This window comes from Microtus oregoni, unplaced genomic scaffold, assembly GCF_018167655.1.
Source record: "Microtus oregoni isolate MIOR12 unplaced genomic scaffold, Mior012 000026F_ref0000081, whole genome shotgun sequence".
Taxonomy (NCBI): domain Eukaryota; kingdom Metazoa; phylum Chordata; class Mammalia; order Rodentia; family Cricetidae; genus Microtus; species Microtus oregoni.
This window is the reverse complement of record NW_024543085.1, coordinates 18,678,772-18,705,487: the sequence shown is the minus strand read 5'-3', so window position 1 is coordinate 18,705,487 and position 26,716 is coordinate 18,678,772. Positions and strand designations below refer to the sequence as shown.

The 26,716-nt window shown below is 40.2% G+C and overlaps 1 protein-coding gene across 4 annotated transcripts in view; it reads right to left on the bottom strand.

The window, feature by feature from the left end:
• Ptprz1 (protein tyrosine phosphatase receptor type Z1) overlaps positions 1-26,716 on the bottom strand; it is a 177,617-nt gene that overhangs the window by 92,730 nt on the left and 58,171 nt on the right. For all 4 annotated transcript variants that reach the window (XM_041675477.1, XM_041675478.1, XM_041675479.1 and 1 more), the window contains exon 3: positions 1,926-2,105. In XM_041675477.1, the coding sequence (XP_041531411.1) occupies positions 1,926-2,105 (180 nt within the window). The remainder of the gene's footprint in view (positions 1-1,925; positions 2,106-26,716) is intronic.

Below are 26,716 nucleotides of genomic sequence, written 5' to 3'. Positions count from 1 at the left end.
TTAGTTTTACCATTAATCTGGAGGATAATGATTCTCTGGCTTGCCTAGTGCGCGATTATAATGTCTCTCATTCTGATTCAAGAAGACCTAAGTCTGATTTAAGTTGTCCTTGTTCAGCTAAGCAGAAATCAGTTGGTATTGGCGTCATTGATTAAACCACACACACCCCGGCTAGCCAGAGAGTGATACATGCTTCCATTGATTATGATAATAAGAAAGTCAAGCACAATGACATTAATGAAAACAATGACAGTCAACAGTCACCATTTATGAAGTACCTAGTTGATAAGGATTATTTATACCTCTTATCTATCTACTTGATCGTCACATAACCTTAGGAAGCAAAGATCATTGTGATCTCTGTTACAGATAAGGTAACTGAGTCACAGACAAGGTAAGTTTACACTATCATTTTAATAGTCACTCATAAACTCAGAGTGACTGTAAGGAATAGAACTTAACCATTACACCCTAAATGATTGAAGCAGGGATTCATGTTAAAACTACAGCTTTTAACATTTGCAAAAACTGTATTGTATTTTAAAGAATTGAAACAAGTTACTTTTATTATTTGACATAATGTAACATGTCAAAATTTCCTTTTTCATTTTTTTTCTTTTTTTTGACTTATTTATTATGTATACAGTGTTCTGGAGGCGTATACTACACTCCAGAAGAGGACACCAGATCTAATTACAGATGGTTGTGAGCCACCATGTGGTTCCTTGGAATTGAACTCAGGACCTCGAAAAGAGCAGCCAGTGCTCTTAACCCTGAGCATCTCTCCAGCCCTGCCAACATTTTCTTAACTATTTATTCAAATAATATTAAAAACCTATCACATGTTAGACACTGATTGAGAAAAATCTTTATTCTCCAAGAATGTGAAGTTAAATTATTACATTTATTAATTACATTATATAAATATTAAATACAGAATAAATGTATTTATTATAAAACCACATTAATAAATCTGTTATTATAATTTTGAATATTTTTCTGATTTTGCAAAATTTTACACATTTATAGAATTCACCGACAAAGTGTTTTGTGTCAAGAAGAAAATTACCAAAAGGGAAATATTTCACATTTGTAAACTATTATATCTATTCATGGCTTACCAGAATTTTCTTAATTTAAGAAATTACATTTCTTAATAATACTTTATTTTATTAGATTAATATTAATTTAATTAATAATAATTTAAGGAATTTCATTTTGCATGTTTTGAGAAAAGAAAATAATCTTACAAAAGGTGCTTACTCAGTAACTCCTTAAGGATGGACTATAATTTTAAATTTATTCCTCAAACAAAAAGCTATTAATTTGTTTTCTTAAATTTAAATATAATTCATTATCTCACCATATTCAAATATTGATTATAGCATGCAGCTGAACATCCAAGATCAAATTCTAATGCAATAAGATACAGAAATACTGACCAAGTGTCTGATTATGCACTGAACTACAAAATTTCACTAGCCCTAATTTTATTATCTTTTTCACACATCAAATGGCAAGACCACTCTCATTACACAAATACAAAACACGACATGATGATATTGTTAGCTACATTTTTATACAAATTTTCAAAATCTTTCTTTCTTTCTTTTTTTTTTTTTTTGAGACAGGGTTTCTCTGTGGCTTTGGAGCCTGTCCTGGCACTAGCTCTTGTAGACCAGGCTGGTCTCGAACTCACAGAGATCCGCCTGCCTCTGCCTCCCGAGTGCTGGGATTAAAGGCATGCGCCACCACGGCCGGGCCATCTTTCTTTTTGGCAAAATGTCTAATTGTCTCTATTCCATTTCAGTTTTTCTACTATCAGCATCTTTTCGGTTCCTAGCATATTATTCAAAGGAAATGCATCTTATCTAAAAGTATTTTTTGTCTGAAGAACCTGCCACAGGGAAAGACAAGTCTGTTACCTGTTTTCCCAGTGTTGTGAATGAACGTGTTTTCCAAGGATGCTTTTTCCCACCCCTGAAATTTCAGTTTCTTAAGATTCACATTGACTTGTGTAAGATCTTCATCAATATTAATAGGAGACTGCTTTGGGCTATTACATGTTGGATATTTCTTTCCCCAGTTTTTTTGATTTAGTGCTCCTAGGGAAAAGAAAGAAAAGAGCATTAGTTTCTTAAATAACCAAGTAAAAACTAAATTTTGACATTATCAAATAATATATGACATAAAAACATTAGAATGATAGAAATGGCATATCTTCAAAATAAATCATTTAATAATTATGCCTCAATTAGAGGGTAGATTTTAAATACTTCATCACCTCCCATGTCACAAGAGAGTATGGTACAGACTGGGGTTGCACCAAAAGATGTGTTTACTTAGAATTTCCTAAAATCCCAACTATGTAAACTATTGGCCCACTCATAAATTTGCCAAATTTAGTGTTCATCAATAGCTTGTTTTGACTAGAGCTTTTTCTGAGTCTTCAGAAAGCCAAGATAGTCCTGATCAGCATCCAGATGGTCAGGCACTGGGAGTGGTTCTGACATCTTTACCAATCCACATGAGGTAGCCTCCTTCAGACCCTCCCTCGCTCCTGCCACCCAAAGATTTGATTTAATTTCCATCTATTCAAGTCTTATTTCTGAAAACAACCCTCAGGCTCCCCTTGTACTAATTGGTCATACAATCAAGTCTTATTATATAACCACATTAAACCAAAACACCTTATTAATATTTCAGTGTCCAGTGAGAGAATTTCCATCTCTTCCACAAAACAAACTGCCCTCAGAATCCAAGTGCCCACATTGCCTTGATTTGATGGAGGAAGGTCATTGGCTAATAAAGGAACTGCCTTGGCCCATTTTATTGGTTGGAAGATAGGTAGGAGGAGTAGGCAGAACAGGACGTTGGGAGGAAGAGGAAGTGAGGTCAGACTCCACAGGTCTCCTCTCGGGAGCAGACGCTTGAGAGAGACGCCACACAACCAGCTCCCAGGCAGACGCACACCATGAAGCTCCGACCCAGGATGGACATAGGCTAGAATCTTCCCGGTAAGCGCACCTAAGGGCGCTAGACAGATGATTAGAAATGGGCTAAATTAATATGTGAGAATTAGCCTAGAAGAGGCTAGATAGAAATGGGCCAAGCAGTGATTAAATGAATACAGTTTGTGTGTTGTTATTTCGGGCATAAGCTAGCCGTGCAGGCGGCCGGGGTGCTGGGAACGCAGCCCCGCCGCTCTTATTACTACATTGATTTCTCGCCCACTGGAGTCCTCTCATCATCCCTCGCATTCACAGAATCAGAGTGGTGCTAAGAATCGGCAACTTTTACTGAAAGTTTCATTCAAATGCTTATGATAGTATAAGTCCGAGGCTCAATCTTTTCTCACTTTTCTACAGTTATCACAAAGAAGGGAAAATGGCAACATAGTTTAAGTGGGTATAAGTTTGAAAACTTTTCTTTCTAAAAATGCGTATGATTGAAGCCTAGCTGGTATCACTAGAATTTTGGGAAATCCCCAGTAAAGACTTCTGTTTGGTGCGGCCCCAGCCTACACCACACACCCCCTCGGGATGTGAGAGAAGATGCAGGATAACTTCCATGTAAACTGAATTGAAAGACCACATCTCCACTGTGGAGACAAAGCTAATTTGCAAAACATTCCTGGAAAGAAAGGATCATTAGTCACACCGTGAGACCACCTCTGAAGTCCTGGAGAAAGCAGATAATACCACAGAGTGAGGATTTCACCAAAATCAATAGGTGATAAAAACATACTCCCGACATTGGCTATATTCCTCGAGAGTTGTTGAGCACAACGTGCTTTGAATATGTACAGTGATGCCCATTTTGGTTTCTAGAAATAGTTTTATTGATTTCAGTAATGATATGTTGCTTTCACTTTGATATGTAGGAACTTTGGCACGGGGACAAGTAAATGTTGCTAATTTTACTAATGTCAGTGTAAAGGAATCATACAGAGTTGCAGCATGAATCAATAAGATCCTTCTCATGACTTACATTTAAAAATAAGAGTCACATAGCCACACTTCACAGAGCATGAAATTTTATGTCTCTGGTAACATTGTGTGTAACATAGAAGCTGACTTTGGTCAATTGCATTTCATCAACACTCTGACTTGGATCTTAGCATATCCAGAATGGACCTTTGTGTGTGTGTGTGTGTGTGTGTGTGTGTGTGTGTGTGATAGGGCCTCTCTACACATTTAACTCTGGCTGTGCTAGAACTCTATAGACCAGGGTGGCCTTTAACTCAAAGATATCCACCTCTCTCTGAAGGCTGCAATTAAAGGTGTTTGTCACCATACTCAGCCTCCAAAATGGAACTCTCGGTTTCTTCTCTGAAACAAATTCTTCATACACTTTGCCATTCTCTAAACTTACAAATTATTGACAGGTCTAAGTTTCCATCTCAGTAAGTCATAGTGGATCTGCCTTCAAAATAATTACACTATCTGTCATCTCTACCATCACCATACTAGCCCAAATCGGGTTTATTATACTTAATGTTCCAGAAGAAGCCTCCTGAAAGAGGGTTTAAGAAAGCCAGTTCTCTGAAGCCCCATGACGCCAGATATGCATTTGAATACAATACCCAGGTAATTCATCTACATGAAATAACCACACTAGCTAAGAGATCTTTAGTGCTTTCTTTCAGCTCTACAGTTACATCTTGGTCTCTTCCACAACTCTGTTCTCTGTGTGTCGCAAGCACAATTATGAAATGTCCCTCCAAATTATCACTATTTTATACCTCATACATTTTGTGCTTAATGGTGGGCAGACATTCTCTGAATAATTCATATTCTATGGCAAAGGCAATAGCAAGTCACTGCTTGATTTTGGTATAGAAACTTCCTCAGCAATAAGAGATTTTAGGTGTTAGAGATTCTCTGCCTGGTTTTGAAGAGTTGGGTGACCAGACTCTAAGAGGTCACATGCCCAGGATCGAAGAGCCAAGGCTGGGAGCTGAGGGTGCACCCAAACTCTCAACCAGAGCTAGTAAACTAACAAAACCAGGCACCACAATTTTCTGATCTGTAAGAAGTGAATTGTTTTTAACAAGTTGAATGTACTTGGAAGAAGAAGCCAAGATTCAAATGAGACACCTTCTTGTTACACTTGTGAGACCCTGGGCAAGAGAACCCAACTAAGAAGGCTTCACTACTCCTGACCCCAAGAAACCAGAAACTAAATTGTGTTTAAATCGCTCTCAATGTAGTAATTTAATTACTCTGCAGTCAATAAAATTTACTAGCAAATCTGTGTGTGAGTGTGAGTGTGTGTGTGTGTGTGTGTGTGTGTGCGTGTGTGTGTTCGAGTGTTTGAAATAGACTTTCTCTGTGTAGCCCTGGCTGTCACCGGACAGCGTGGAACTTGCTCTGTAGACCAGGATGGCTTTAAACTCAGAGATCCACCTGCCTCTGCCTCTTGGAGTGCTGGAATTAAAGACATGCATCACCACCACCTAGCTCAGTACACACAAGCTCTCAGTCCACTCCTTCCCTAAATCCTCCAGTGCCTGTCCATATCATTCAGAAGAGAAGACCGCTGCCCAGGCTGTCAGATCTGCTACCACTTACATCCTCTCTGCTTTTCTTTCCCACTGCTCTTGGCAACTCTGCTAGAGCCACACTGTCCCAGAGCACGCAAAATCTTGGAAATTACTCTCATCTCCTGGACTGCTCTCCCATATATCTACAAGGTCTTCTGGCTTCAGTTGGGTCCCTACTCAGATACAACTTCCTAGAAACACTTTACCCCAGCAGCTTCACAAAAATATTTTTCTGCTTTTGGTCAGGCTCAATGTCTTTGATTTATATTTCTTCTTCTAATGCATTAATGCTTATTTCTTTGTTGTTTCCACACACACTAGTATCTATAATAAATAGTATACAATAGTGTTCCATAAACATTTGTTTACAAGAAATGGTGATAATTTTATGCATTAGAACTCATGACAATCAAACATGAAACAGCAAAATTTAAAAAAGAAAAAGATCAATTACAGCAACATTCCTAAAGTCAACTGTAAATCTTGCTTTTGCTGGATGGCAGTAGAGCAGTTTATTCTGAAGTTATGCTGAAAGATACCAAGAAAGAACCAACGTCTGAACTCTATGTTTTCTTATGTTATAGCACAATGGGGCTGAGCAGCTAAATTGCGTTTTAGATAAATGCAAATTACAGAGTGTGCATTAGTCTGTAATATTTGCTATGTGGTGATTTTTGGAGCAGAACATGATCTAAATGACTCCTTAATTTCTGTGATGGAAAGGCAAAAGAAAAGAGGCCAGGGTAAGGTTAAGGATTTTATTTCTAGCAAAAGTAAATAAAGAAAAATAAAGAAAAAAGACAAACCACAGAAGAAAAGTAACAACTGAGGAGGCTCCTCATATAGAGGACTCTAAAAGACAGGCTGTTTCAATGACAGGGAGCACAAAAATCAAGAGAGGTTAGCCAATAAATGTCAATGTTCTACACACACACACATACACACACACACACACACACACACACACACACACTAAAAGGTAACAAGTATGAAATACATTTTACCTGTCTTAATATTGACAGGTTAAATTACTCTTATACTTAAGCACTTAAGCATTATTATGTAAGTTCTCAAGTTCATCATTAGCGTGGTTGGAGACTTTAGTATGCAGTGGTTAAAGCCCAGGATTATGCATCTGAGAAGGCAGGTGGATCGTGTCATTCATCAAACCGAGTCTCTCTGAGTTGTGTTTGGACAAGTTGTAGAAGACCATGAGATGATTTACCTGTAGCAAGCACTTCAGAATACTGAATGGGAAACTCTAGGTAATGTAGGCAAATTATTCCTTTATCAAATCTTTCACCCATTCATTCGTCACTTGAGTTAGCACCACTCCCATTGATTTCTTGTGCTTGTCACTGGAGGATTTAACAGGCTGTAATTTTTTCAGCCAACTTGTCTACTTCCTGTACACATGATTGCCAAACCAAGTCTAGCATACAGAAAAAGCAACTTAGGAATTTGTAAAATAGTCTTTGTGCATCAGACTGTTTGTATCCTATGCCCTCTCTATTCCAAGTGGAAAGGAAAGCAATTCCAAACTCGGTAGGGGAGTTTGCCGGAGTTCAAGGTTGTTTGCTACTTTGTTACTTGTTGGAGGGGGAAGTGTGGGCAGAATGTTAAATAAACCCACATACGTCTGAAAGGAGCAGACATGGTGAAGAAAAGTGAACAAGAACGGTAAAAGCATACTGGTGTGGGCGTTAATGGACAGACATGATTCTGACGGAGGGAACCCACGTCCTGCTCCACTGAGTGATAAGCCTGAGCAAACTCAGGTGGCAGAGGAATCCAGGCACAGTAGGAAGGAAGGTGCTGCAAAAATCAACGGCTATTTTCACAGGCATCTCCTACCCCCATGTAGATAGAGTTGACAGTGTCCTGGACTTATCTGAATGTCCATATATATATATCTGTCTCTTATTCAACACCGCTCTTAGACTCTGACGCAGAGGATTAAACAACTGTCTGCGGGATGAAAACACAAGTCAGTGTGACATTGCCACTCAGTGTCCGTTTGTGACGACGCAGATTGACAGTTGCCGTTCTAGAGTGTAATATATTTTACAAAGCACTCTGCACTGCAAAACATTACTTCAGTGGTCACTAGCACTAAAATTATGAAGTAAGAAAAATAAATGTAAAATAAAGAGGAAAGTAGTAAAATAGCATTCATATGCAAATTTCTGAATGTTTGGAGAAAACATACACAGAGAAAAAAAGTGAGTGAATGATGCAATCAAAAGAATGAAAGAAAAGAGCTGGAGAGATGGCTCAGAGGTTAAGAGCATTGCCTGCTCTTCCAAAGGTCCTGAGTTCAATTCCCAGCAACCACATGGTGGCTCACAACCATCTGTAACGGTGTCTGGTGCCCTCTTCTGGCCTGCAGTCATACACACAGACAGAATATTGTATACATAATAAATAAATAAATATTTAAACAAAAAAAAAGAATGAAAGAAAAGTCATTTTCCCTTGGATATCCTCTAAATTCATTCTCTCTTTGACTCTCCCTCTCCTATCCCCCATAGTCTCTTCATTTTTTATTGGATTTATTTTTTTATTGGCTCTTGCCTTGAAACATCAAATAATGCACAAAAAATTACCAGAATATCAGCTGAACACTGATCTGACAAAAATCTCAAATTGCTATTACTTAATAAGTTCTGAATTTTAAAGCTTATAACTAACTGATCATTAAAGGCTGAGATGTTCTGCAATAACACTCAGGATGTTCTTATTCTTAAATTTTTCTCATGCATCCCAGGTTTTGGCACACAGAAAAGTTTGTGTCTCTCTCTATAGATTAATATATAACAATACTATATGAAATTTAAGTGATATTGAGGTGAACATTATAGTAATGTTCATAGAATCTAGTCTACTCACACACAAAAAAACTTCATTCAAGAATTCATACACTTAAGCCACAGCCTTATATATGGCTGTGGGATAGCTTTTTACATGCTAACAAGTATACCAAACATAAAAATTTTTAATTATTTTATTAATTCTTTGAGAATTTTATGCAATATATTTTGCACCTTCCCCCAGCTTTTTCCAGCTCTACCTCATCTCTCTACCAACCCAACTTTTGTGTTCTCTGTTTTAAAAGATATTTTTAAGATAGAAACAACTGAATAGAATTTGTGCTGCCCAAATATTCTTACATGTGGGACCTGACCCAGAACGTGGTTGGTCTACCAGAGTCACACCATTAAAAACAAAAACAAAATTAAAAAAAAATATGATACTTCCTCTCCCAGTAGCCCTCAAATGCCAGTAGTGCTTCGGCCAGGGGTGGGCTCCATGCCCTGATCACTCACCCTCCATGCTGAGAATTTGCCTGGCTTGAGCTTGCATAGGTCTTGTGTCTGTGATCACATTGCTCTGAGTTCATATGGATAATACCCTGTTATGTCTAGAAAACACTGTTTCTTTGTCCTGCACTGTCTCTGGGTCTTATGAAACTTCCATTCCCTCTTCTAGACTGTCCCTGAACTTTGAGAGGAGGAGTATGATACAGACACCCCAGTTAGGGTTGAGCACTAGTCCATTCCTTCTTTTCTAAGTGTAGACCAGCGGTGGGTCTCTATGTTAATTACCAACTCTGAAAAGCAGCTTCTCAGAGGCAGGTTGAGAGATGCACTGGTCTATGGCCATAGTGATGTCATTAATGAATGTCTGGATGCTGTGTCCATTTAGCAGAAGAATAAATTATTCTCTCTAAGGCCTGCGACCTACTTAGCCACAGGTTTCTGACCCTGATGATGATGCCTTGTATGGGTTTCATCTCAGGGAGTGGTCCCTAAATCCAAACAGAAGGTGACTGGCTAATCCCCTAAAATTCATACCGCTATTGTACTAGTGGGCAAAGAGCCAACATTTTAAAGTCATGCAATAGCATAAAGATGTTGGCAGTAAAATGCTTAGGTTCACATTTTAATTATTCCCATATACAAATGAAATAAAACAGTTTCTATAAAAATATTATAAGGTAGAATTTAGAACTCCAACAAAATGGAAAGCTAATTTATATAAGAAGACATTTTGTTTCCAGATGTAGCTCTTAGCCCAGGAGCAAGGGGATCTCTTAAAAGAATCATCAGCCTAAAAATCATGAAGTGATAGACATCACACTAGTAAATGCATCACATATACTGACTTAAGCAGAAGAAGATGTCTGAGACAACACCCCCATTCCATAGCAAGCATGCACAGAGCGGAAGGTGTTCTGCTCTTGTTCTGGCCAGAGAGGCTTTTGGGGAGAGAAAGCCCAGCAGTTGAACACAGACCAGCTGCAAGCTAGCTGTGCAGGAAAGCCTGAAGTCAGGGTTACATTTGCCTTCTGTGCCTGCCCCAGTGGACACTCCCATCAGCCCAGCAAAAAACCTTTACAAGGTCGGTTGAAATTGCTAACTGATGGGGACTTTTGTGTCAGCAGTGATATTTAGCTATGTTCGTCGAGAAGTTCTATCCAAATGTCTCAGTACCACTGTGAAATTTAAGGAAATCATCGGTGTCTCCAAATGCTGGAAGAAGTTTATCACTTGGGAGTGGAGTCCAATAGCCTGGCCCTGTTTTCTGTTTTCTCTCTCTGCTTTCTGTGTGGGCATGCACAGAATTCAGGCAGATTCTGGCTCCTGCCACACCGTTGTGGGGTTGCCATATTTTCTCTTCCAGGAAGGACTCTACATGTCTGGAACCCTGAGCCAATACCAACCCATTCACCCATAAGTGGCTTTTTGCTGTGTATTTTTGTGGCAGAAACAGAAGAGGAACCAATAAGCTCCCTTACTACGGTGTCTAATCTGCAACAGGAAGAAAAGGTAAATTTTTAAAGAGCTATAGAACAATTACAACTCAGGCTTTCTCTGCAAATATAAATGTAAAACAAAAGACTCATAGTGCTGAACCCAAATCTTGAAATGAGCCCACTACACTAGTCTGGTATGAAACATTATTATCAGGAATGAAAAAAAAAATCAGAGTAAATTTAATATAGTTCTTGTTTCTCTGGCCTCTCTGATAAATTACCATTTTTAAAGGAAAATGAGACTCAAAGACAGCAATTTTGATTAGTGTTATAGATTCTATATTTACCTATATTGTTCACATGAGTTCATTTTCATATTCAGGCTTTAGACTGAAGACAATGAAAGATGATCATTGGAGCAATTTTTCGCTAGTAGCAGTTGCAATGAACTATTTTCTCTCAATGAAAGGCAAGCGAACTACGTGAGGAAAGATTGAAAGAAAGAGAGGAAGATTTTTGATGCTGATGTCTGGCTAATGCCAATGAAATAAACAAATACAGAAGAGTCAGCCTTAGAAATTATTCTGGTTTGGGAAGGAGTGGTGATGGTAACTGATTATGATGATGATGATGATGATGGTGATGATGATGATGATGATGATGATACCTGACAGCCACCGAAAATTCTCTTTTGGCCACCAGCTTTCCTCTTTCTTCCATAATTGATCAGCCAGGTACTTAAAAACAAAAATGTAGCCACATAACAACACAGGCCTTCGACATGATAGCAGCAGCATGTCTTCCTCCCATGCTTATTACACATAGGTTTATACATATAAGGCTCAACTGTGTCTCTAATCCCTAAGTCTGGCATGATGGTTCGAGATTCAAGTTTGAAATCTGAGACACGGCTATATCCCAGAATCTTCTATTCACGACAAGGCCTATTTATTATAGTGCTGTATCACTGTTTAAAGAACATGCTGCTCAAAGGGTCAGCACTTTCTTTAATTTTTATGTAGAATAACTGAATTCAATTGCTAAATATTAATCGTCAAACGGTCTCTTGTATCAGATCCCCCAGATGCAGGTTACTGATCACATGTGAAGGCCAGAAAAGAATCCTTGACTCTCTACTGGCTGCAATCAAATTCACGGTTTAGAATCCTATCAGATTATCCTCAGACCCTGTCAAATTGAAGTGCTCCTAAATGCAGTTTTTAATGTTCTTATGTTTACTCATTCAGTAAGTACTTAGGAGAGGTTAGCGTTAGCTAGAAAATGAGGCTTCATACAGAATTTTCAAAGATGAATGAAGCGTTTGCTATCAAGGAACTCACTCTAGAGCAGGCAAACAACACAAACTGTTACAGTGCTATTCACTAAGTATAATGGAAATGTGTACAGAGTATTTCAGAGACACTAAGAGGACATAACCAAGATGGGGCAAAAGACAATAGGGCTTCCTATAAGACAAGATGCTTGGGATAAGTCTTACAAGATGGACAAATATCCAACTGGAGACAAGGGAAGAACTCTGGTTGACTATCCAAGGAGAGAGTACAGCATCCACACAAAAGAGATATTGTGGCCATTTAGAAAGAATGTCAAAAATGATTATGTTGAGACATGAGCTACAAGACCTAAAATATTAAAAATCACTATCAAAAAATACACTTGCACAAACTCAAATGTATTTTAAATTACATATACATTATTCAGCCTGGTTAACATTCCTTTCTCCTCTGTTTAGTACAGTAGGACAAAGCAGATTTTTACATCTAATTAAAAAGTAGGTTCCTCACTTCACCTCCGCATAATTGCATACAAATGCACTGTCAGGAAACCAGAACAAGGTACTGAGCAGGTACTAAGCAGTGAAGGTGGGAATCACAGAAACCCTAAGGAAAGCTTAGGCCTTCCGGGATAGTGTAACTGAAGCTGGGAGAGAGGCAGGCTGGCCAGAAGAAACCAGACCTGTGAAACATTGAATGGCCAGTGACCTACGCTTTCAGACTGGAATTATCAAACAATCAGCACCACACGGCTAAATGGTGTTCACGACAGTTGAACCAGAAAAACTCCAAAGAAGTCAATCCTCACTTCTCCAATGAAAAACATAGAAATTCTATTAGTCACATGCCAAATTATCGCACACAGGACGTCTCCAGTGGCGGTAGAGAAGCTAAAGTTAACACAAGGTTACCACCACCTCCACTCTAAAAAGACATCGTCCCACTCCACACCACAAAAGACATCTGACCATAAACCCGACCCTGATGCAGGTCTGAAAAAGTTAACTAGTTGCCTTAGCAAATAACATTCATTTTACATGAATTTACTCTAATTCAATTGGTTTGAAAAAACTTGTAGAACAGAACATGGAAAATTCCTCTAGTTTTAAAACTCAATTCAACGATAATCCATAATGCCTTATAAAGAATCATTTGGCTCTTACAATCGTCCAATCAAAACTGTATTCCGTGAGTTATTTTTGGAGACCATTTTCACATTTAGAACCTTGATGCGTATCTGGGAAACGAATGTTGGCTCTGAATGTGTCATATTTCTATATTTGGCTTTATTTGGCCTTCTTATCCTGTTCTCTAGACTGGCAGGGGTCTGCTACTTGCCTTAGTTCCAGATTTTTAGTTTTTTGACACGCTTATCATTTCCAAACCTGAAAATACAACTATAAATTTTCCTCGTCTTGGCACCTTGGCGCCTTCCTTGAGCATGCGCATGCGCTGAACATCGCCCCTCCTCTTTCTTCCCTGGCTCGGTTTTTCCTATTATGTAGTCCTAGCGCTACTGTCTCCCTCTGCCGTGTCCATTCTCTCAGCATTCATCCCGCTGCAAGTTTCTTCTCTACTCATTTGTTTTCACCTTTCTTCCGTAATAGAATGTAAGCTTACTCAAAACAGGTGCCTTAGCAGTCTTCCGAACTGTGAAACAAGCTGAGAAGCACTTACCACTCTTTCCAACACTGTGGTCAGCACCTATCTTTTCACCTAGTACCCGGAGTGCTACTCGAAGCCGGCAGGAAGAAAAAAAAAAGCAAACTCGCATCTTTAGAAAAACAAAAACACGCACGCCTTTAATCTCAGCACTCGGGAGGCAGAGGCAGGCGGATCTCTGTGAGTTCGAGACCAGGCTGGTCTACAGAGCTAGTTCCAGGACAGGCTCCAAAGCCACAGAGAAACCCTGTCTCGAAAAACCAAAAAAAAAAAAAAAAAAAAAAGAAAAGAAAAACAAAAACATACAGAGACACATTTCACAAAGGCAGACGGCCACCAAAGTGGACAAGCCCACCAAAACTCTCCCGGCATTTCCCAATGGCTTAAGAGAGTTCAGTCTATTATAACACAGAATAATATAATAGCAAAACCACCATAAAAACATTGGCCCTCTCCAATCATGATGGGAGTATGAACAAGACCTTCCAATAAGGTCCTTTATGGCAACATTGAGTTTGGTGACAGCTCTTTTGGTTGTCGTATCAACGGATAACATTTTATTTCCTGTATCCTTTTCTGACTCTTACAATCTCAACGCTCTGGCCACCTGTAGCGGCTTCATATGGTCTCCCTCAATTTGAATGGATCTGATGGTTCCTCATGAGAGATTCAGGGTCTGCGATTTTATTAGGAATGTCACCAAAAAGGAATGCGCTTCAATCATTGTGCTTTAGTCACGGGGAGTCTATGGGGCTCATCATTGCTGGTGTTTTCTTTGATCACCTGATAAAAGTGGCATGTCAGGGAAGCATGAGTTCTTTCGCTACAATGCCACACTCCTTCTCTTAATTAGAAGGTATCTTGTATGTGTGTGGGGGGGGCAGGGGGGATAATTTGAAACTACATCGATACCTGAGAATTCTCCATCAACTAACTTTTTTTGGTTCTTGATGTATATTGGCTAAAACCCATTTCTTCGTTGAGTCACTAGGTACAAGGAGTTGCTACAGTTATTGATTGGAGTCCTACAGGATCAGGATCTTTGTTTCCTCCTTTCTTTTCAAAAAAAACGGAATAAGAGCCGTGTGCCTGTTCTTAGGGTTGATATAGGAAATCAATAGTTCCTAATGAGACTTTGAAATCCTTCTCAGAATTATATTCACCCTCATCAAGACCACTGTAGTTTTGTGTTAGGGTCCAAAAAAGGTTCTCACCGCTGGAGTTAACACTAAATACACATGAGGTGCTAAATTAATCCACACGGGTAAACAGTGCATCTGTGAGGCTGAACAGCTCTTCCCAGATGTATAGCTAACATCTAGGCTCACCTCCTTCCAACTTCTTTGTTTAGAATGAAAGTTTTTGTTTCAGCTCCAGGAATTTCAATCACCTTTGCCTCCTGCTTTAAGAGGTATTTGTCAGACTTCCCTGTCATTATACATTTGACTAAAATCAAACAGTATATACATGCTGGGTGGAGTGCAGGGTTCTCCGTGAGTAAGGGAGATGTCATAATCAGGGCAGGATGCCTTCAGAATCTTCATGACAATAAGCTGAACAAACCGACAAGTTGCTTATTACACATCTTTAAGAAAATGATCCTGTTAGTAAGTCTAACACGCTTTCAAGGGTGGTGGAGGTGAGGCAGCTTTTAAGCTACAAGGGGCTACTGCATGGCTTATAAGGAACAGATAACTCCTCCCTGCACTGGGCATGGGTTGAGATACTGTGCAAAGCATGCTGCCTCCAAGGCGTTGAAGGGAGGAAGTACAGAATGCAAATGAGGAAGCATGACTGCCTGCAAAGAGAAATGAGAGAAGGTTGACTCGAAAGATTTTGGAGGCGCTCCTACATGGCGCAAGTCATTACGAGGTGCAGCACGGTAGAGCTTCGGAAACTCCCTGGTGGCATACAATAAATCTTTTTAAGCCAGTGAAAACCTGATTTCGAGCAAATTGGGTAAGGGTGGGGAAGTATTATGAAACTTTCCACTTTGAAAAATATATAGATAATTGCGATTTAATTAAAACAAACTGGTTTCGTCTTAGAAATCCTCAGTTATTTATTTACTTAGAGCAGTGGTTTTAATCTCTATAATTTTGGAAACTCCCCAGAGGCTAATTATCTAAATGACTTTCCTTGAAACTCAAGAATGGTAGACAGTCACCATGAGTCATTTCTTTCCCAACAGGTAAATTTTAGAATGCAAGTACCATGAGGGACACTTTGTATTTTTCTCTCTTTCCTTTGTGTCGCTATGTATCTGGCAGATAAGCATGCTCAATTAAGAAGTATTAAGTGAATAAATGAATAAAATTATTACGCATCAAATTCAGGATCTAATATCCATGACAAGACAGTTGTGCTGGGTGTGGTGGCTCTTCCTTGCAACCCCAACACTTGAGACGTTGTGAGCTGATGCAGAAGGATTGCATAAATTCCAAGTTGGGCAACGTAGTGGGTTGCAGACCAACATGGGTCACAGTGTATGATGTTGTGTCCAAAACCAAAGCAACAAAACAAAACCAACCTCACAAAGATGTTCTAAAAAGTTCTCTGTTACAGGATTGGGAAGCGACATAGCTTTTTTTTTTTTAAATGGATAATTATTACAAAGTTTCAAATACACCCCAAAGGCCTGGAGACTAAAATCTGGGGAAAATCAAGCCAGTGATGGAAAGTGTAATTGGTTCATGTAGCAGTCAGCCATTTGTCTTGTGTCGTTGACAGCGTTGCCTTGAAAAGTGATGATGAAATGATTTACTCAACTCCAAACTGCTAATGCAGCAAAGGATGAATAAGCACCCACACAAAACAAAATCAAGGAATACATTGTGAGTTTTAAAGGCACCACTACATTATGCTGCCCACAGAGCAAACTCTTAGGTCATTATTAACAAAAATATACTGTTGGAGACGTATACTACTGGGATTTAAAAACAACAACAACAAAAAAAAAAACATAGGAATGGATAGTATCTCAGGCTCTCTCTCTCTCTCTCTCTCTCTCTCTCTCTCCCTATCTCTCTCTGTGGAACATGTTGGAGGGGTGGTCAGGGTCAGGAATCTCCAGATTCTCTTGTTCTCTTCTGTAGCTAGCTGACCTGGGCGCGAACAGAGGATGCTCTTGCCTCCTCCTCTGCATACATAGGAGTACTGTGATGACAGACAGATGCACCTGGGATGGTGTCCATCTTTGCATGTGTTCTGGAGTGCACACTCAGGTCCTCATGCTTACATATCAAACTCTTCACTTATGACCTCCCCAGCCAGAAAATAGAATCTTGATATTAGCAGGACACAGGATCTCTTGAAATCAAAGAAATAATTTTTTTTAAAAAAAAATCAATATATAGTAGTTCTCATTCTTTTGAGAGCTCTTAGTGTATATAATGCATTTATTCATCTTCATCCCCCACTCCTTCCCCAAACACCTCCCAGATCTCCCTTGCACCCCTACACCCCCTTCCAAGTTGTCAGATATTTGATTAATTGAGTCCAATTTGTGCTGTCCATATCCTCACAGGTGTGGGACCGTCTGCAAATGCCTGGCTAACCTACCAGGGCCAACACACTTTACAACTGTTTTCTAAATTTGTTTCTCTGTGCCGTGGACTAGTGCGGCTCTCAGACGTCAGGAGATAAGTTTCTTTGTCCAGTGGACAGTGGCTCAAACCTGGCAGAGAGTAAGTGACCATAGATTGCTGCATCACAAGAGGGACATATGTATCTACTCCCTCTGCCCAAGGCTCAGGGACCGTCTCTGAATACAGTGAAAACATCATAGTAGCCATAGGCTGGGAAGGACTGGGGCAAAATGGCATCTGGCAGACCTGACAGGACAGTGACAATCAGGAACTCACCAGCTATTGCTGCTGGTCCATGATCAAGGCAGCGAGCATTCCAACAGAAGTGGAGGGGCTAAGCCCTCACGCCCTCGCCGAGAAGCTACTGCCTGTTGATATCTGCTGGTGGCGGTAAAACCAGGTTTCTTTAAAGATTCTTTTCAAGGATTTATTGAAGTTTAGACTTCTGCCTATGTGTCTGCCCACATGTGTATGGGTGCTGAGGAGGACAGAAAAGGATGTCACACACCCTGAAGCTAGAGTTACAGGAAGTTGTGAACCCCAAGATGTCAGTGCTAGGAACTGAACACGAGTCCTCTAAAGAGCAACAAGTACTCTCCACTGCTGAGTTATCTCTCCGGCCATAAACACTCTTCTTCTTACAGGAGCTTTCCTTTGAAACCACTGGGCATAAATCAGCCCAGAGGGAATGAGCAACAAGAGGGCTCCTAACAGACCCACAAAGGAGGGAAGCCTAAAAGACACAGCGAGGCCAGGAACTTCTCCAGGTAACGGGCCCCACCCAGAAAATACTGGGAGCATACTGCAAGTTGCAGTACCAAGTATTTATCTCCTCCTGACACAGATTAAGGTCTGGATGTTAGAAGATGCCTACATATGGCACAGAAGCCATCACACTGTCTTTTTTGTCACCTCGTACGCAGAGCTAAAGCACTTTCAGCAGCGCAGAAACAGCGCGTTCTCTTCTTCTTTTTCGCTCTCCCGCTTCTTCACTTTGCAAATTAAAACAACATAAGCTAGGATGGATCCCGTTTCTAGACACTGAAAAACGAGGCATCTTTTTTCAGCAGCACCGGGGAGACCTGAGAATTTGTTAGATATTAAAGGGTGATTTCTATCTCCACTTCCTGAATGAGAAACGATGGAGATCACCCCTGGCAATCTTTTCTTTTCAGTAATCCCTTCAGGTAAGTCTGATAGATTCTGAAATTTAGAAACCTGACGTAGACGTAGATTATACGGTATCTATATTTAATCTTCCCTTCACCCTTTACTATTGTAATTGCTTTGGGGGAAACTTCACTTTGAAGAGAAGGAACAAGCTATGAAAGTTTAGGACTATTCCTGCTAAGAAAACAAAACCTTCAGGAACCCTACACTTTACATTAAGGGCTATGCATGTCACATACACACAAAACACTTTCCTAAGTCAGGCCCCAAGTTTTTATTTGGTGTGTCCACTTGCTATGCACAAGTGTTTGTTGTACAACAGTCTGCAATACTTAAGTATAATTTTAACACTTTAAACATAATAAACAACTGCCCATTGATAACATATATAATATTAGCATATATAGATTTAGCTGCACCTTATAATATATTCCAAACATGGGGGCATTACATATATATGTATATATATACATATATATATATATATAGTTGGCAAAGTTGAATACCTATCAAGCCAACAGCTGCTGTCTGCTTAATTGCTTAACATTAGAAAATTGGAAAGAAATGTGATTATCTATCGAAGGCCAAGTATTAATTAGGATCAAATAAATATAGTTCCTTAGATCTCCATGGTATCTAATCTATATCAGCATCTTGCAGTGAGAACTCATAAATGATTAAAAGCAGGCCAGATACATTAGAGGACTCTGCATCATGTGCCAGAACTCAATTTTCTACTCAATTTACTTTACAAAATGTTGGTGGCATACAAACACAGCAATGGGACCTAGATTTTCAATCAGGGCTTCTCCCGTGTGCTCAAGCATGAATAAGCAATCGTCAGAACGAAAGTAATAGCAGGGTTATTATAATTTACCTACTAATGTCCATCCTGAGGGGCCAGGGATGGAAGCATTACTAAGTCATAGGACTCTCTCCCTATCTGTGCTCTGAAACGTCATAAGCATTTGCTAAGCTGCTTTTCTTCCTTGTAGTCATAGAAATTAAAGACGTGATTTTTCTGGGAAGCAATAAACGATAGAGAGTATTCAGTCAACATGAATTCTCCCAGAAAAAAGAAAACAGACTCTTTCAGACTGGTGGAGGCAGAGCAAAGTGATCCAGGAATGCTGGCTGTGGAAGAGGCGGTCCTTTTCTTCAGCGGTATAGCCACTGTTAAGTTTCCCACGCCGTGAATGCAAGCAGCCATGTAAACAATATTAAGTTCTGTGGGGTCATATGCACACAAAACCCAAACAAACAAACAAAGAAACAAACAAACAAAAGAAGACATAAAAATGGGAGGAAGGTTTGTTAGGACTTATAGGGTTCAGTGGAAATGGGAGGGAATGAGAGAGATTAATGGAGCGTGTGTGTGTGTGTGTGTGTGTGTGTGTGTATGTGTGTGCATGTGTGTGTGTTTGTGTGAAAATGAGCAAAACACTCTGCACACATGTACAAAACTATCAAAGGATGTTTTAAAATCCTTTCCCAAGCTGGGAGTGGAGTACATGCCTGTAATCCTAGCACTTGGGAGACCAGGGCAGAAAAATTACCGTGAACTCAAAGCCAGCCTGAAACATAGCAAAGATCTGTCTCATCAAACAAAACTTAACAAACCAATCAAGAGTTCCCCTATTTTAGTTTTGTACCTGCTATGGAAGATTTAGGCAATCTGGCAATATTTGCATTGGCAATAAACTTGACAGAATTTAAAACCAAAACCAGTGCCAGAGTGGGATGGATACTCCAATCTATAGCTCAGTAATACTGTCATTAGTTTGCAGAGAACCTTAAGCTGCCCGGTGGGTAGGGATGGCTCTAAAACCTATTTGAGGGCATATCCTGATTGTGGGTTTCCTGCATCATTGTTCTCAGTTCTTAAAAGACTCTCCCCCGTGGTGGATGATGTACAGAACGTGGCTGAGCTGGCAGCCATTCAGACAATCACTATGAGAGATTGGTTCTCGCTGAGCAGGGATAATGATTCCAGATTGTGAAACGAATTCAGAGCGAGGTTGCTGCCTCTCACCAGAGGAGAAAATCAAGTCATGAGATACTGGAAGTGTCCGAGGTAGAATCCTGACTAGACGGAGTCTTAGCAAAATGCTAATACATAGCATGGCCGCTTCTCTAAAAGAATATTTTCTTGGGAAGTTTCCCCTACTTTGTAAAGACATACATGATTCATGGTCATTCTGCCTTGACTAATCAGTAGAGTAGTTCCCAGTGGCACAGGCCACTGAGACACAAAAGAATTAGAATCAGAGTGGAGAGCCACGTAGACGTGGAAGGATTTTCTTCCATCTTCTTAAGCCATCCTAAGAGTGAAATTAATTACACTTATACTGTACAAGATAGATATTTAATTCCCTTTCTCCCAATTCAGTTATAAAATGAATACATGTCTGTTAAAAAACAAGAAGAAAGAGGAACAAAAGGATGAAAATGAGAAGCAGCTACAATTCCACTTTCCAGAAGCGGCTACTTTTAACACCTTCCTTAAAACAATGCACCGGGAAGACAAAATGCTATTGCATATGGTGACGAGGAAGCCAGCATAATCAATATTTACACAGGAATTCAGAGCTTCATGGCTTCCATTTACTGCCCAGTCACCAAAGCAGGAGGAGCCCCTGTGGCTACAGGATGCTCAAGGATGCTCAACAACCACCCCCAGGTGTCAGGACCTGGCATTCCAGTCAGAGTCTCTGGTTACTTTGTAACTCCTGGCTATCACTTCATCTCTGTTCTTTTGGAAACCCAGGACTTGGGGTTTGGTGGCTTTGCTCACGCATGTATTCATCTAGGCTGAGCACTGGATGTCTGACTTTCTGAAGAGGGCACAGGCATGAATTGTACCGCTAGCCATGCCACTGTTACAACAAAGAGGACACAGTTATGGTACTTTAGAGAAGAGATAGGGTCTTCTCAGGCAGGGGATGGGAGGCAGGAAAGCGGCACTTGAAGGGCCGGAGACAAGGCAAGACATCCAGGAACAGCTAGAGTTGGCATCTTGCTTTCAAAGGTGCTGACACCACAGCCTGCATAGGGAAAAGCAATTGTGAGGACTGGAAAAATATAGCTGGGCTCGAACTGGATTATTACAACCACTCTGTGACACACTGTAGTGAGGAACCCATTTTTATCATTCTGTGAGTAATGGGGAAAAAGAGAGGGAGTGTGTGTGTGTGCTATGTGATCACAATCCCCTACCCAGTGTGTGTGTTACATGAGCACACATCCCTATCTAGTGTGTGTGTGTGTGTGTGTGTGTGTTACATGAACACACTCCCTTATCGAGTGTGTGTTACATGAACACACTCTCCTATCCAGTGGAATACCTGAGCAGGGCCTGCCGAAAGGTACCCACTTTGCCCTTATTTTTTATTTATCATTACAAACCCAGGTCCTCATTCTTGCACAACAAGCAGTTTACACACTGAGCCATCAAGGGACCTGAAAACTCATAGAATCTTTTAAAAATATGTATACTTTAAAAAACAACCTGGCCCAAGACAAATCATTGAGTATTAGAGATGTATGTGACTTTGCTAACTTGATTGGGCACTTCGTGCATGCCAGGCACTATTTGTAAGTGCTTGGTGAGTACAGACCAACATAGCCCCGTCAGTCCCGTTGAAGTAGGCATTTATGATGACTGTGGAGCCCGAATTTAAAAGAGATAAAGGTGGAAGCCAGATTTGAAGTTGAACAAGTAGATTAACAACACAGCATTTACTCTGCCTATCAGGCGAACCAGTAGAAGGACATCCACTAATCCTGCTGTTAGAACACACCCAAGCCAGACATGAGCATCTCTCAGTGAACTCCCTGCAGACATATGGGAGATGCCCATTAGAGCTGTCTACTTGGAAACCCTCCCACTTTGGGGAGTATGGAAGATTCCCTCTGTCCTTTGAAGGCTCTCACTTTCTTCTTCCATTAGTTTACCAGCAGAAACACTAATATAAAATCAATCCATACATTTGTTAGACACCAACGTCAGTGACTACAAGTTTAGGTCATTGACAATAAAAATATAAGGTTACCTAGAATTCTAAACAGAATAAGAATTATAGGAAAAATTCATATCTCATGAAGATTGCCTCTCATGTTCCTAGTTGGGTCAAAAGGCAGGGAGGCCACCGTAGGGCTGGAGTCTGGAGATTCATCTCTCCCCTGTAGGTCAGGACAGCTACTCCCTTTACCTAGAGCATCCTTTGCAGTACTAAGATGACTGCAGTCTGTCCTCCAGCTCAATTTAAGCTCCCTTTCTCCAGCCATCTCACCTAAAATCCTCAGGCTATATTGGAGTCTGGGGACTCAGGGCTGCCACAGTCTACCACTACAGCATAGACCACACTTGTAAAAATCTCACTGTTACACAGTTTGCACACTGTTTACTGCTCCTTTCCAGTGCTGTCACGGTCTGCCACTGCGGCACAGACCACACTTGTAGAAATCTCACTGTTACCCTGTTTGCACACTGCTTACAGCTCCCGCCCACGGCTGCCTCCCTGATGTCCTGCATCTTCTCGCTCCTGGCACATACTGATGAAACTCAGAATCCCACCACTTTACATTTCCCCTGTTAATGAGGTGGGGACGCCATTAGAGTAGGGGAACTGATAAGACGCTGACTCCTTTACATTCTAATACTGGGTGATTAAGCTAAACATCTCAGGAACAGAGAGCTGAGTAGGGTATATGCACAAAATGTAGTTGATTAAAAAAAAAACACTCAGGGGTTTTGAAAATGAAAAACCATGCAAAATTTATTAGAAGGGGGTGCTGCATGCAGATCATACATTCTAGAGACACTCATGGAATATGTAAAGATGGGAACCATGCATGTAAAGGCTACATAAGCCATCGATCTGCAAGATGTAAGCTGTCTCTAGTATGGCACACACCATGCTTAGATTTCCCTTTGGTACCAATTCAGGGGTGTGTGTCACTCTCTCTGTTTCCAAGTTGCAAAGGTCTACAAAACGCAAACTTTTTGTCTTTTCACTTTCTCTGCAAATTGTATATAGTCCAACAATCACTCCACTCTATCTATCTATCTATGTATGTATCTATGTATGTATGTATGTATGTATGTATGTATCTATCTATCTATCTATCTATCTATCTATCTATCTATCTATGTATCTATCTATGTATCTATCTATCTATCTATGTATCTATCTATGTATCTATGTATCTATCTATCTATCTATCTATCTATCTATCTATGTATCTATCTATCTATCTATCTATCTATCTATGTATCGCATGTATCTTTTGTTTTTAGGAGGATCTGGAATAATCCTCTAAAATCAGGACATTGGTAGTCATAATTCTTCCAAGATGAAATAATTCCGTGTCCCCAGTGACACGGACGAAACAGACTACTAATTACCGAATATGTTTTTGGTACCTATGATAGGTGAGTTTCTGTTTTAGACAGAGAAATACAATAAAGAAAACGGTCCCATAGACATGTATGCTTTCTGTTGTTCCACAGACTTAATTATAATCCATTTGCCTGGAACAACATCCACAAACTGTTAGCGAAATCAAAGCAGCTACAGAGAGCAGCAGTACATAGAGGGAGATGCTCTCGGACTGTCAGGAGGACAATTTAATACACACAAACAATAAGATGAGGCATAATTACTCCTGATGAAAATAGGGAAGAGAAAGAAGAAAAAAAAAGAGAATGCTCCCTAAATGGATCAGTGTAAATACTTTATAAGGATGTTCTTTGTAATGAATGCAAGACCTTATAAATACTAGATAGGCTAGCCTTTCATCAGCCTAAGACCCAGTGTGTCTTCCTTTAGGACTTTGGAGCCATCTTTCTGATATGCAGAATCCTCGTTAGAGTACCAGGTCTAACACAATTCCCAGTGTTCATAGAAAGACAAGGACCCAGTTTCTGCAAGCTCCTTGTGCCAATCTGTAATGGTTGTCCTCTGGATAAAGTGAATCTGTCAACACAGGTAGTCATTCCAATTGCCAACTAACTACTGGATGAATACCATATGATCAAAATTACTGTCAAGTCTTTCTATATGAAGGTTAATTATAGTTTATGTTGAAAATATGGATCTAGTAAATTATGTTTGATAGATTATGAACTGCAGAGTCCTTTGCAATCTCATGAATAGACGTTCTTTGATGCCTAGCACATATTCTTCATCATCATCCCATAACTGATCCCCTATCTTCTCTATATCCTCATGGAGAGAATTTCTGAGTTAAGATAAATTTTTATTTTTGGCTACATTTTCTCCAACAAAGACATTAATAGCAATTACTTCTGGAGGTTAAAATAATTCCAACTATTGTGCATACATACATACACATACACACATATGTATAATTTCTTATCTTAAATGAACATGTTTCTTCATGCATAAACATATGCCAAACTGACATAGTGCAAACCAGGGAAAATAATCTGGATGCTTATATTTCATAGACCCAGCACTGAGGGTAGATGACTAGAAAGGCATACATAGTAGTTTTCCCCCCACTAGGTCTCTAATGCCTGGGTGTGATCGGTTGTTCAATTTATCATCAGAACTTACTCTACTAAATTAGAAAGCTGTAGAGCTAGAGTATCCCCTAGTGTACTGGGTTGGTTGTGTGTGTCAACTTGATACAAGCTGGGAGTCATCAGAGGAAGGAGCCTCAGTTGAGGAAATGCCTCGATGAGATCCCACTGTAAGGCATTTTCTCAATTAGTGATTAATGGGGAAGGGCCTAGTCCATCGTGGATGCTGCTATCCCTGGCCTGCTGGTCCTGGGTCCTACAAAGGAGTGAGCTGAGCAAGTCATGGTAAGCAAGTCTGTAAGCAGCTCCCCTCCATGGCCTCTGCATCAGTCCTTCCTGATTTCCTTCAGTGATGAACAGCAATGCTAAAGGGTAAGCCAAAAAACCCATTCCTCCCAACTTGATTGTGGGTCATGATGTTTCATCATAGCAACAGAAACCCTAAGACACCCTAGGCAAAAAGTGCAGCCTGTGAGTACAAGAATCCGATTTTAAGTTGTTGCTGCTCCTGACTGGAGACCATCAGTTGTCACCTGGGCACGTTCTCCTGGCTGTCACAATACCTTCTATGCCTCTTCTGACCGACCCTGGTGTCTAGCTTGGAACCCTGAGCGTTTTAGCTTTCCTGTGTTCCTTTCTGCCTCTTTCAGAAAGAGCCCCATGTTGGAGTAGCTTGGGTTGTGTCGTTTGCAGGGCAGAACGTGCAGGCATTTTATGGGGAGGGAGTCTCTGAGAAAGGGGGCATCGTAAAGACATCTAGGAGCACCATAATGACCTCAGCCCCGCTCTTATTGATAACTCTGCTCTCAGTCTCTACTGCCAGCTTCTTTTCTCCACAGCAGTCTCCCTAGGGTGACTTTCTAGACTTACTGTCTTTCTCTGAATCCTGGTTTCCATCAGGTCCACTGTCACAGTTCATCTGATGCTACACAGCTGTAATTCCTACCTTTGACTAGGGTTCAAGTTTCCTCCTCTTTCTATGGAAGCCACGGATCATGACCTGTGGCAATAGGTATATCAGACTGTTCAATGATAATTAGGATGCTTCCTAAACAATGAATTACAATTTGGATGCTAGTGTTCAAAGAACACAACAGACCCCTTGTATTCCAGTCAGAACAAATCCTACTTCTGCTTTAGTCTAGGGGGGTCTCTGACCCCAACAAAATAGTCTCCAGTCTACTGTAGTTGTAACATGGTATTTAGAGACAAAGGAATAAACCATCATACAGACACACATACAACACATACACACACATGTGATTACACTGGGTTATATAAAAGCACTGTTATAGATGTATATAATTTACCTTGAACATATTCCATCATGCCTTCCTATTGTCATCTTCTTACCCTTCCCATATGCTATTATTCCTACCTAGCCTCAGGGACTTTCATGTTATCTATGCATATGCTGTGTGTGTGTGTGTGTGTGTACAATAGTGAAATTGAACTTGTTAACATTTGCATTACCTCACATCTTTATCATTTTGTGGCAATGAGAACATGTAACCTACACTATTTCTGTGATTTTTGAGAATACAATACAAGAAAACTCTGAGTTTGATACCATGCACCAAAGCTTATTCAGCCTCCACAACAAAGCATGATGAATCATTGCATTTACCACAGGCAAAATATCCACCGAGAATATAAATCTTAAGTAAGCTTCAAATAATACACAGAGCATAGGAAATATATGTCTATAAGATGCATTTTAGCTGATCTACTCTTTCTAAATCCTCCTGTGGGATTATCAGATGCGCCCAGGCTTGTTCAATCTGTTCAGGCTCAAGCTAAGACACTGCCAAACAATAATCACTTGGATTTGCAGTATATAGTCCTTGCTCAAAGAGCTTTTTTTGGGCAACAATGGGAAGCATTTATCTAATCCATACTCAATTAGATAGGGTGTTATTAAGAACTTTTTACAGATGAAAAACCTGAAATGAAGAGCAATTAGCAGCCTCTTCTGCCTACAGGTCACCACAGGCAGGGAATTGGATGCAGAGTGCCCTGTGTGCACTTTGTGCTCGATCCACTAACTGAGACTCAGCCCAGCACGGACCCCTATCACAGTGAGTAAAGACAGAGCTGTGGATCTTACCTAGTGACCTTCTCCTTTTCAACTAAACAAGATAGATGCACTGAAAA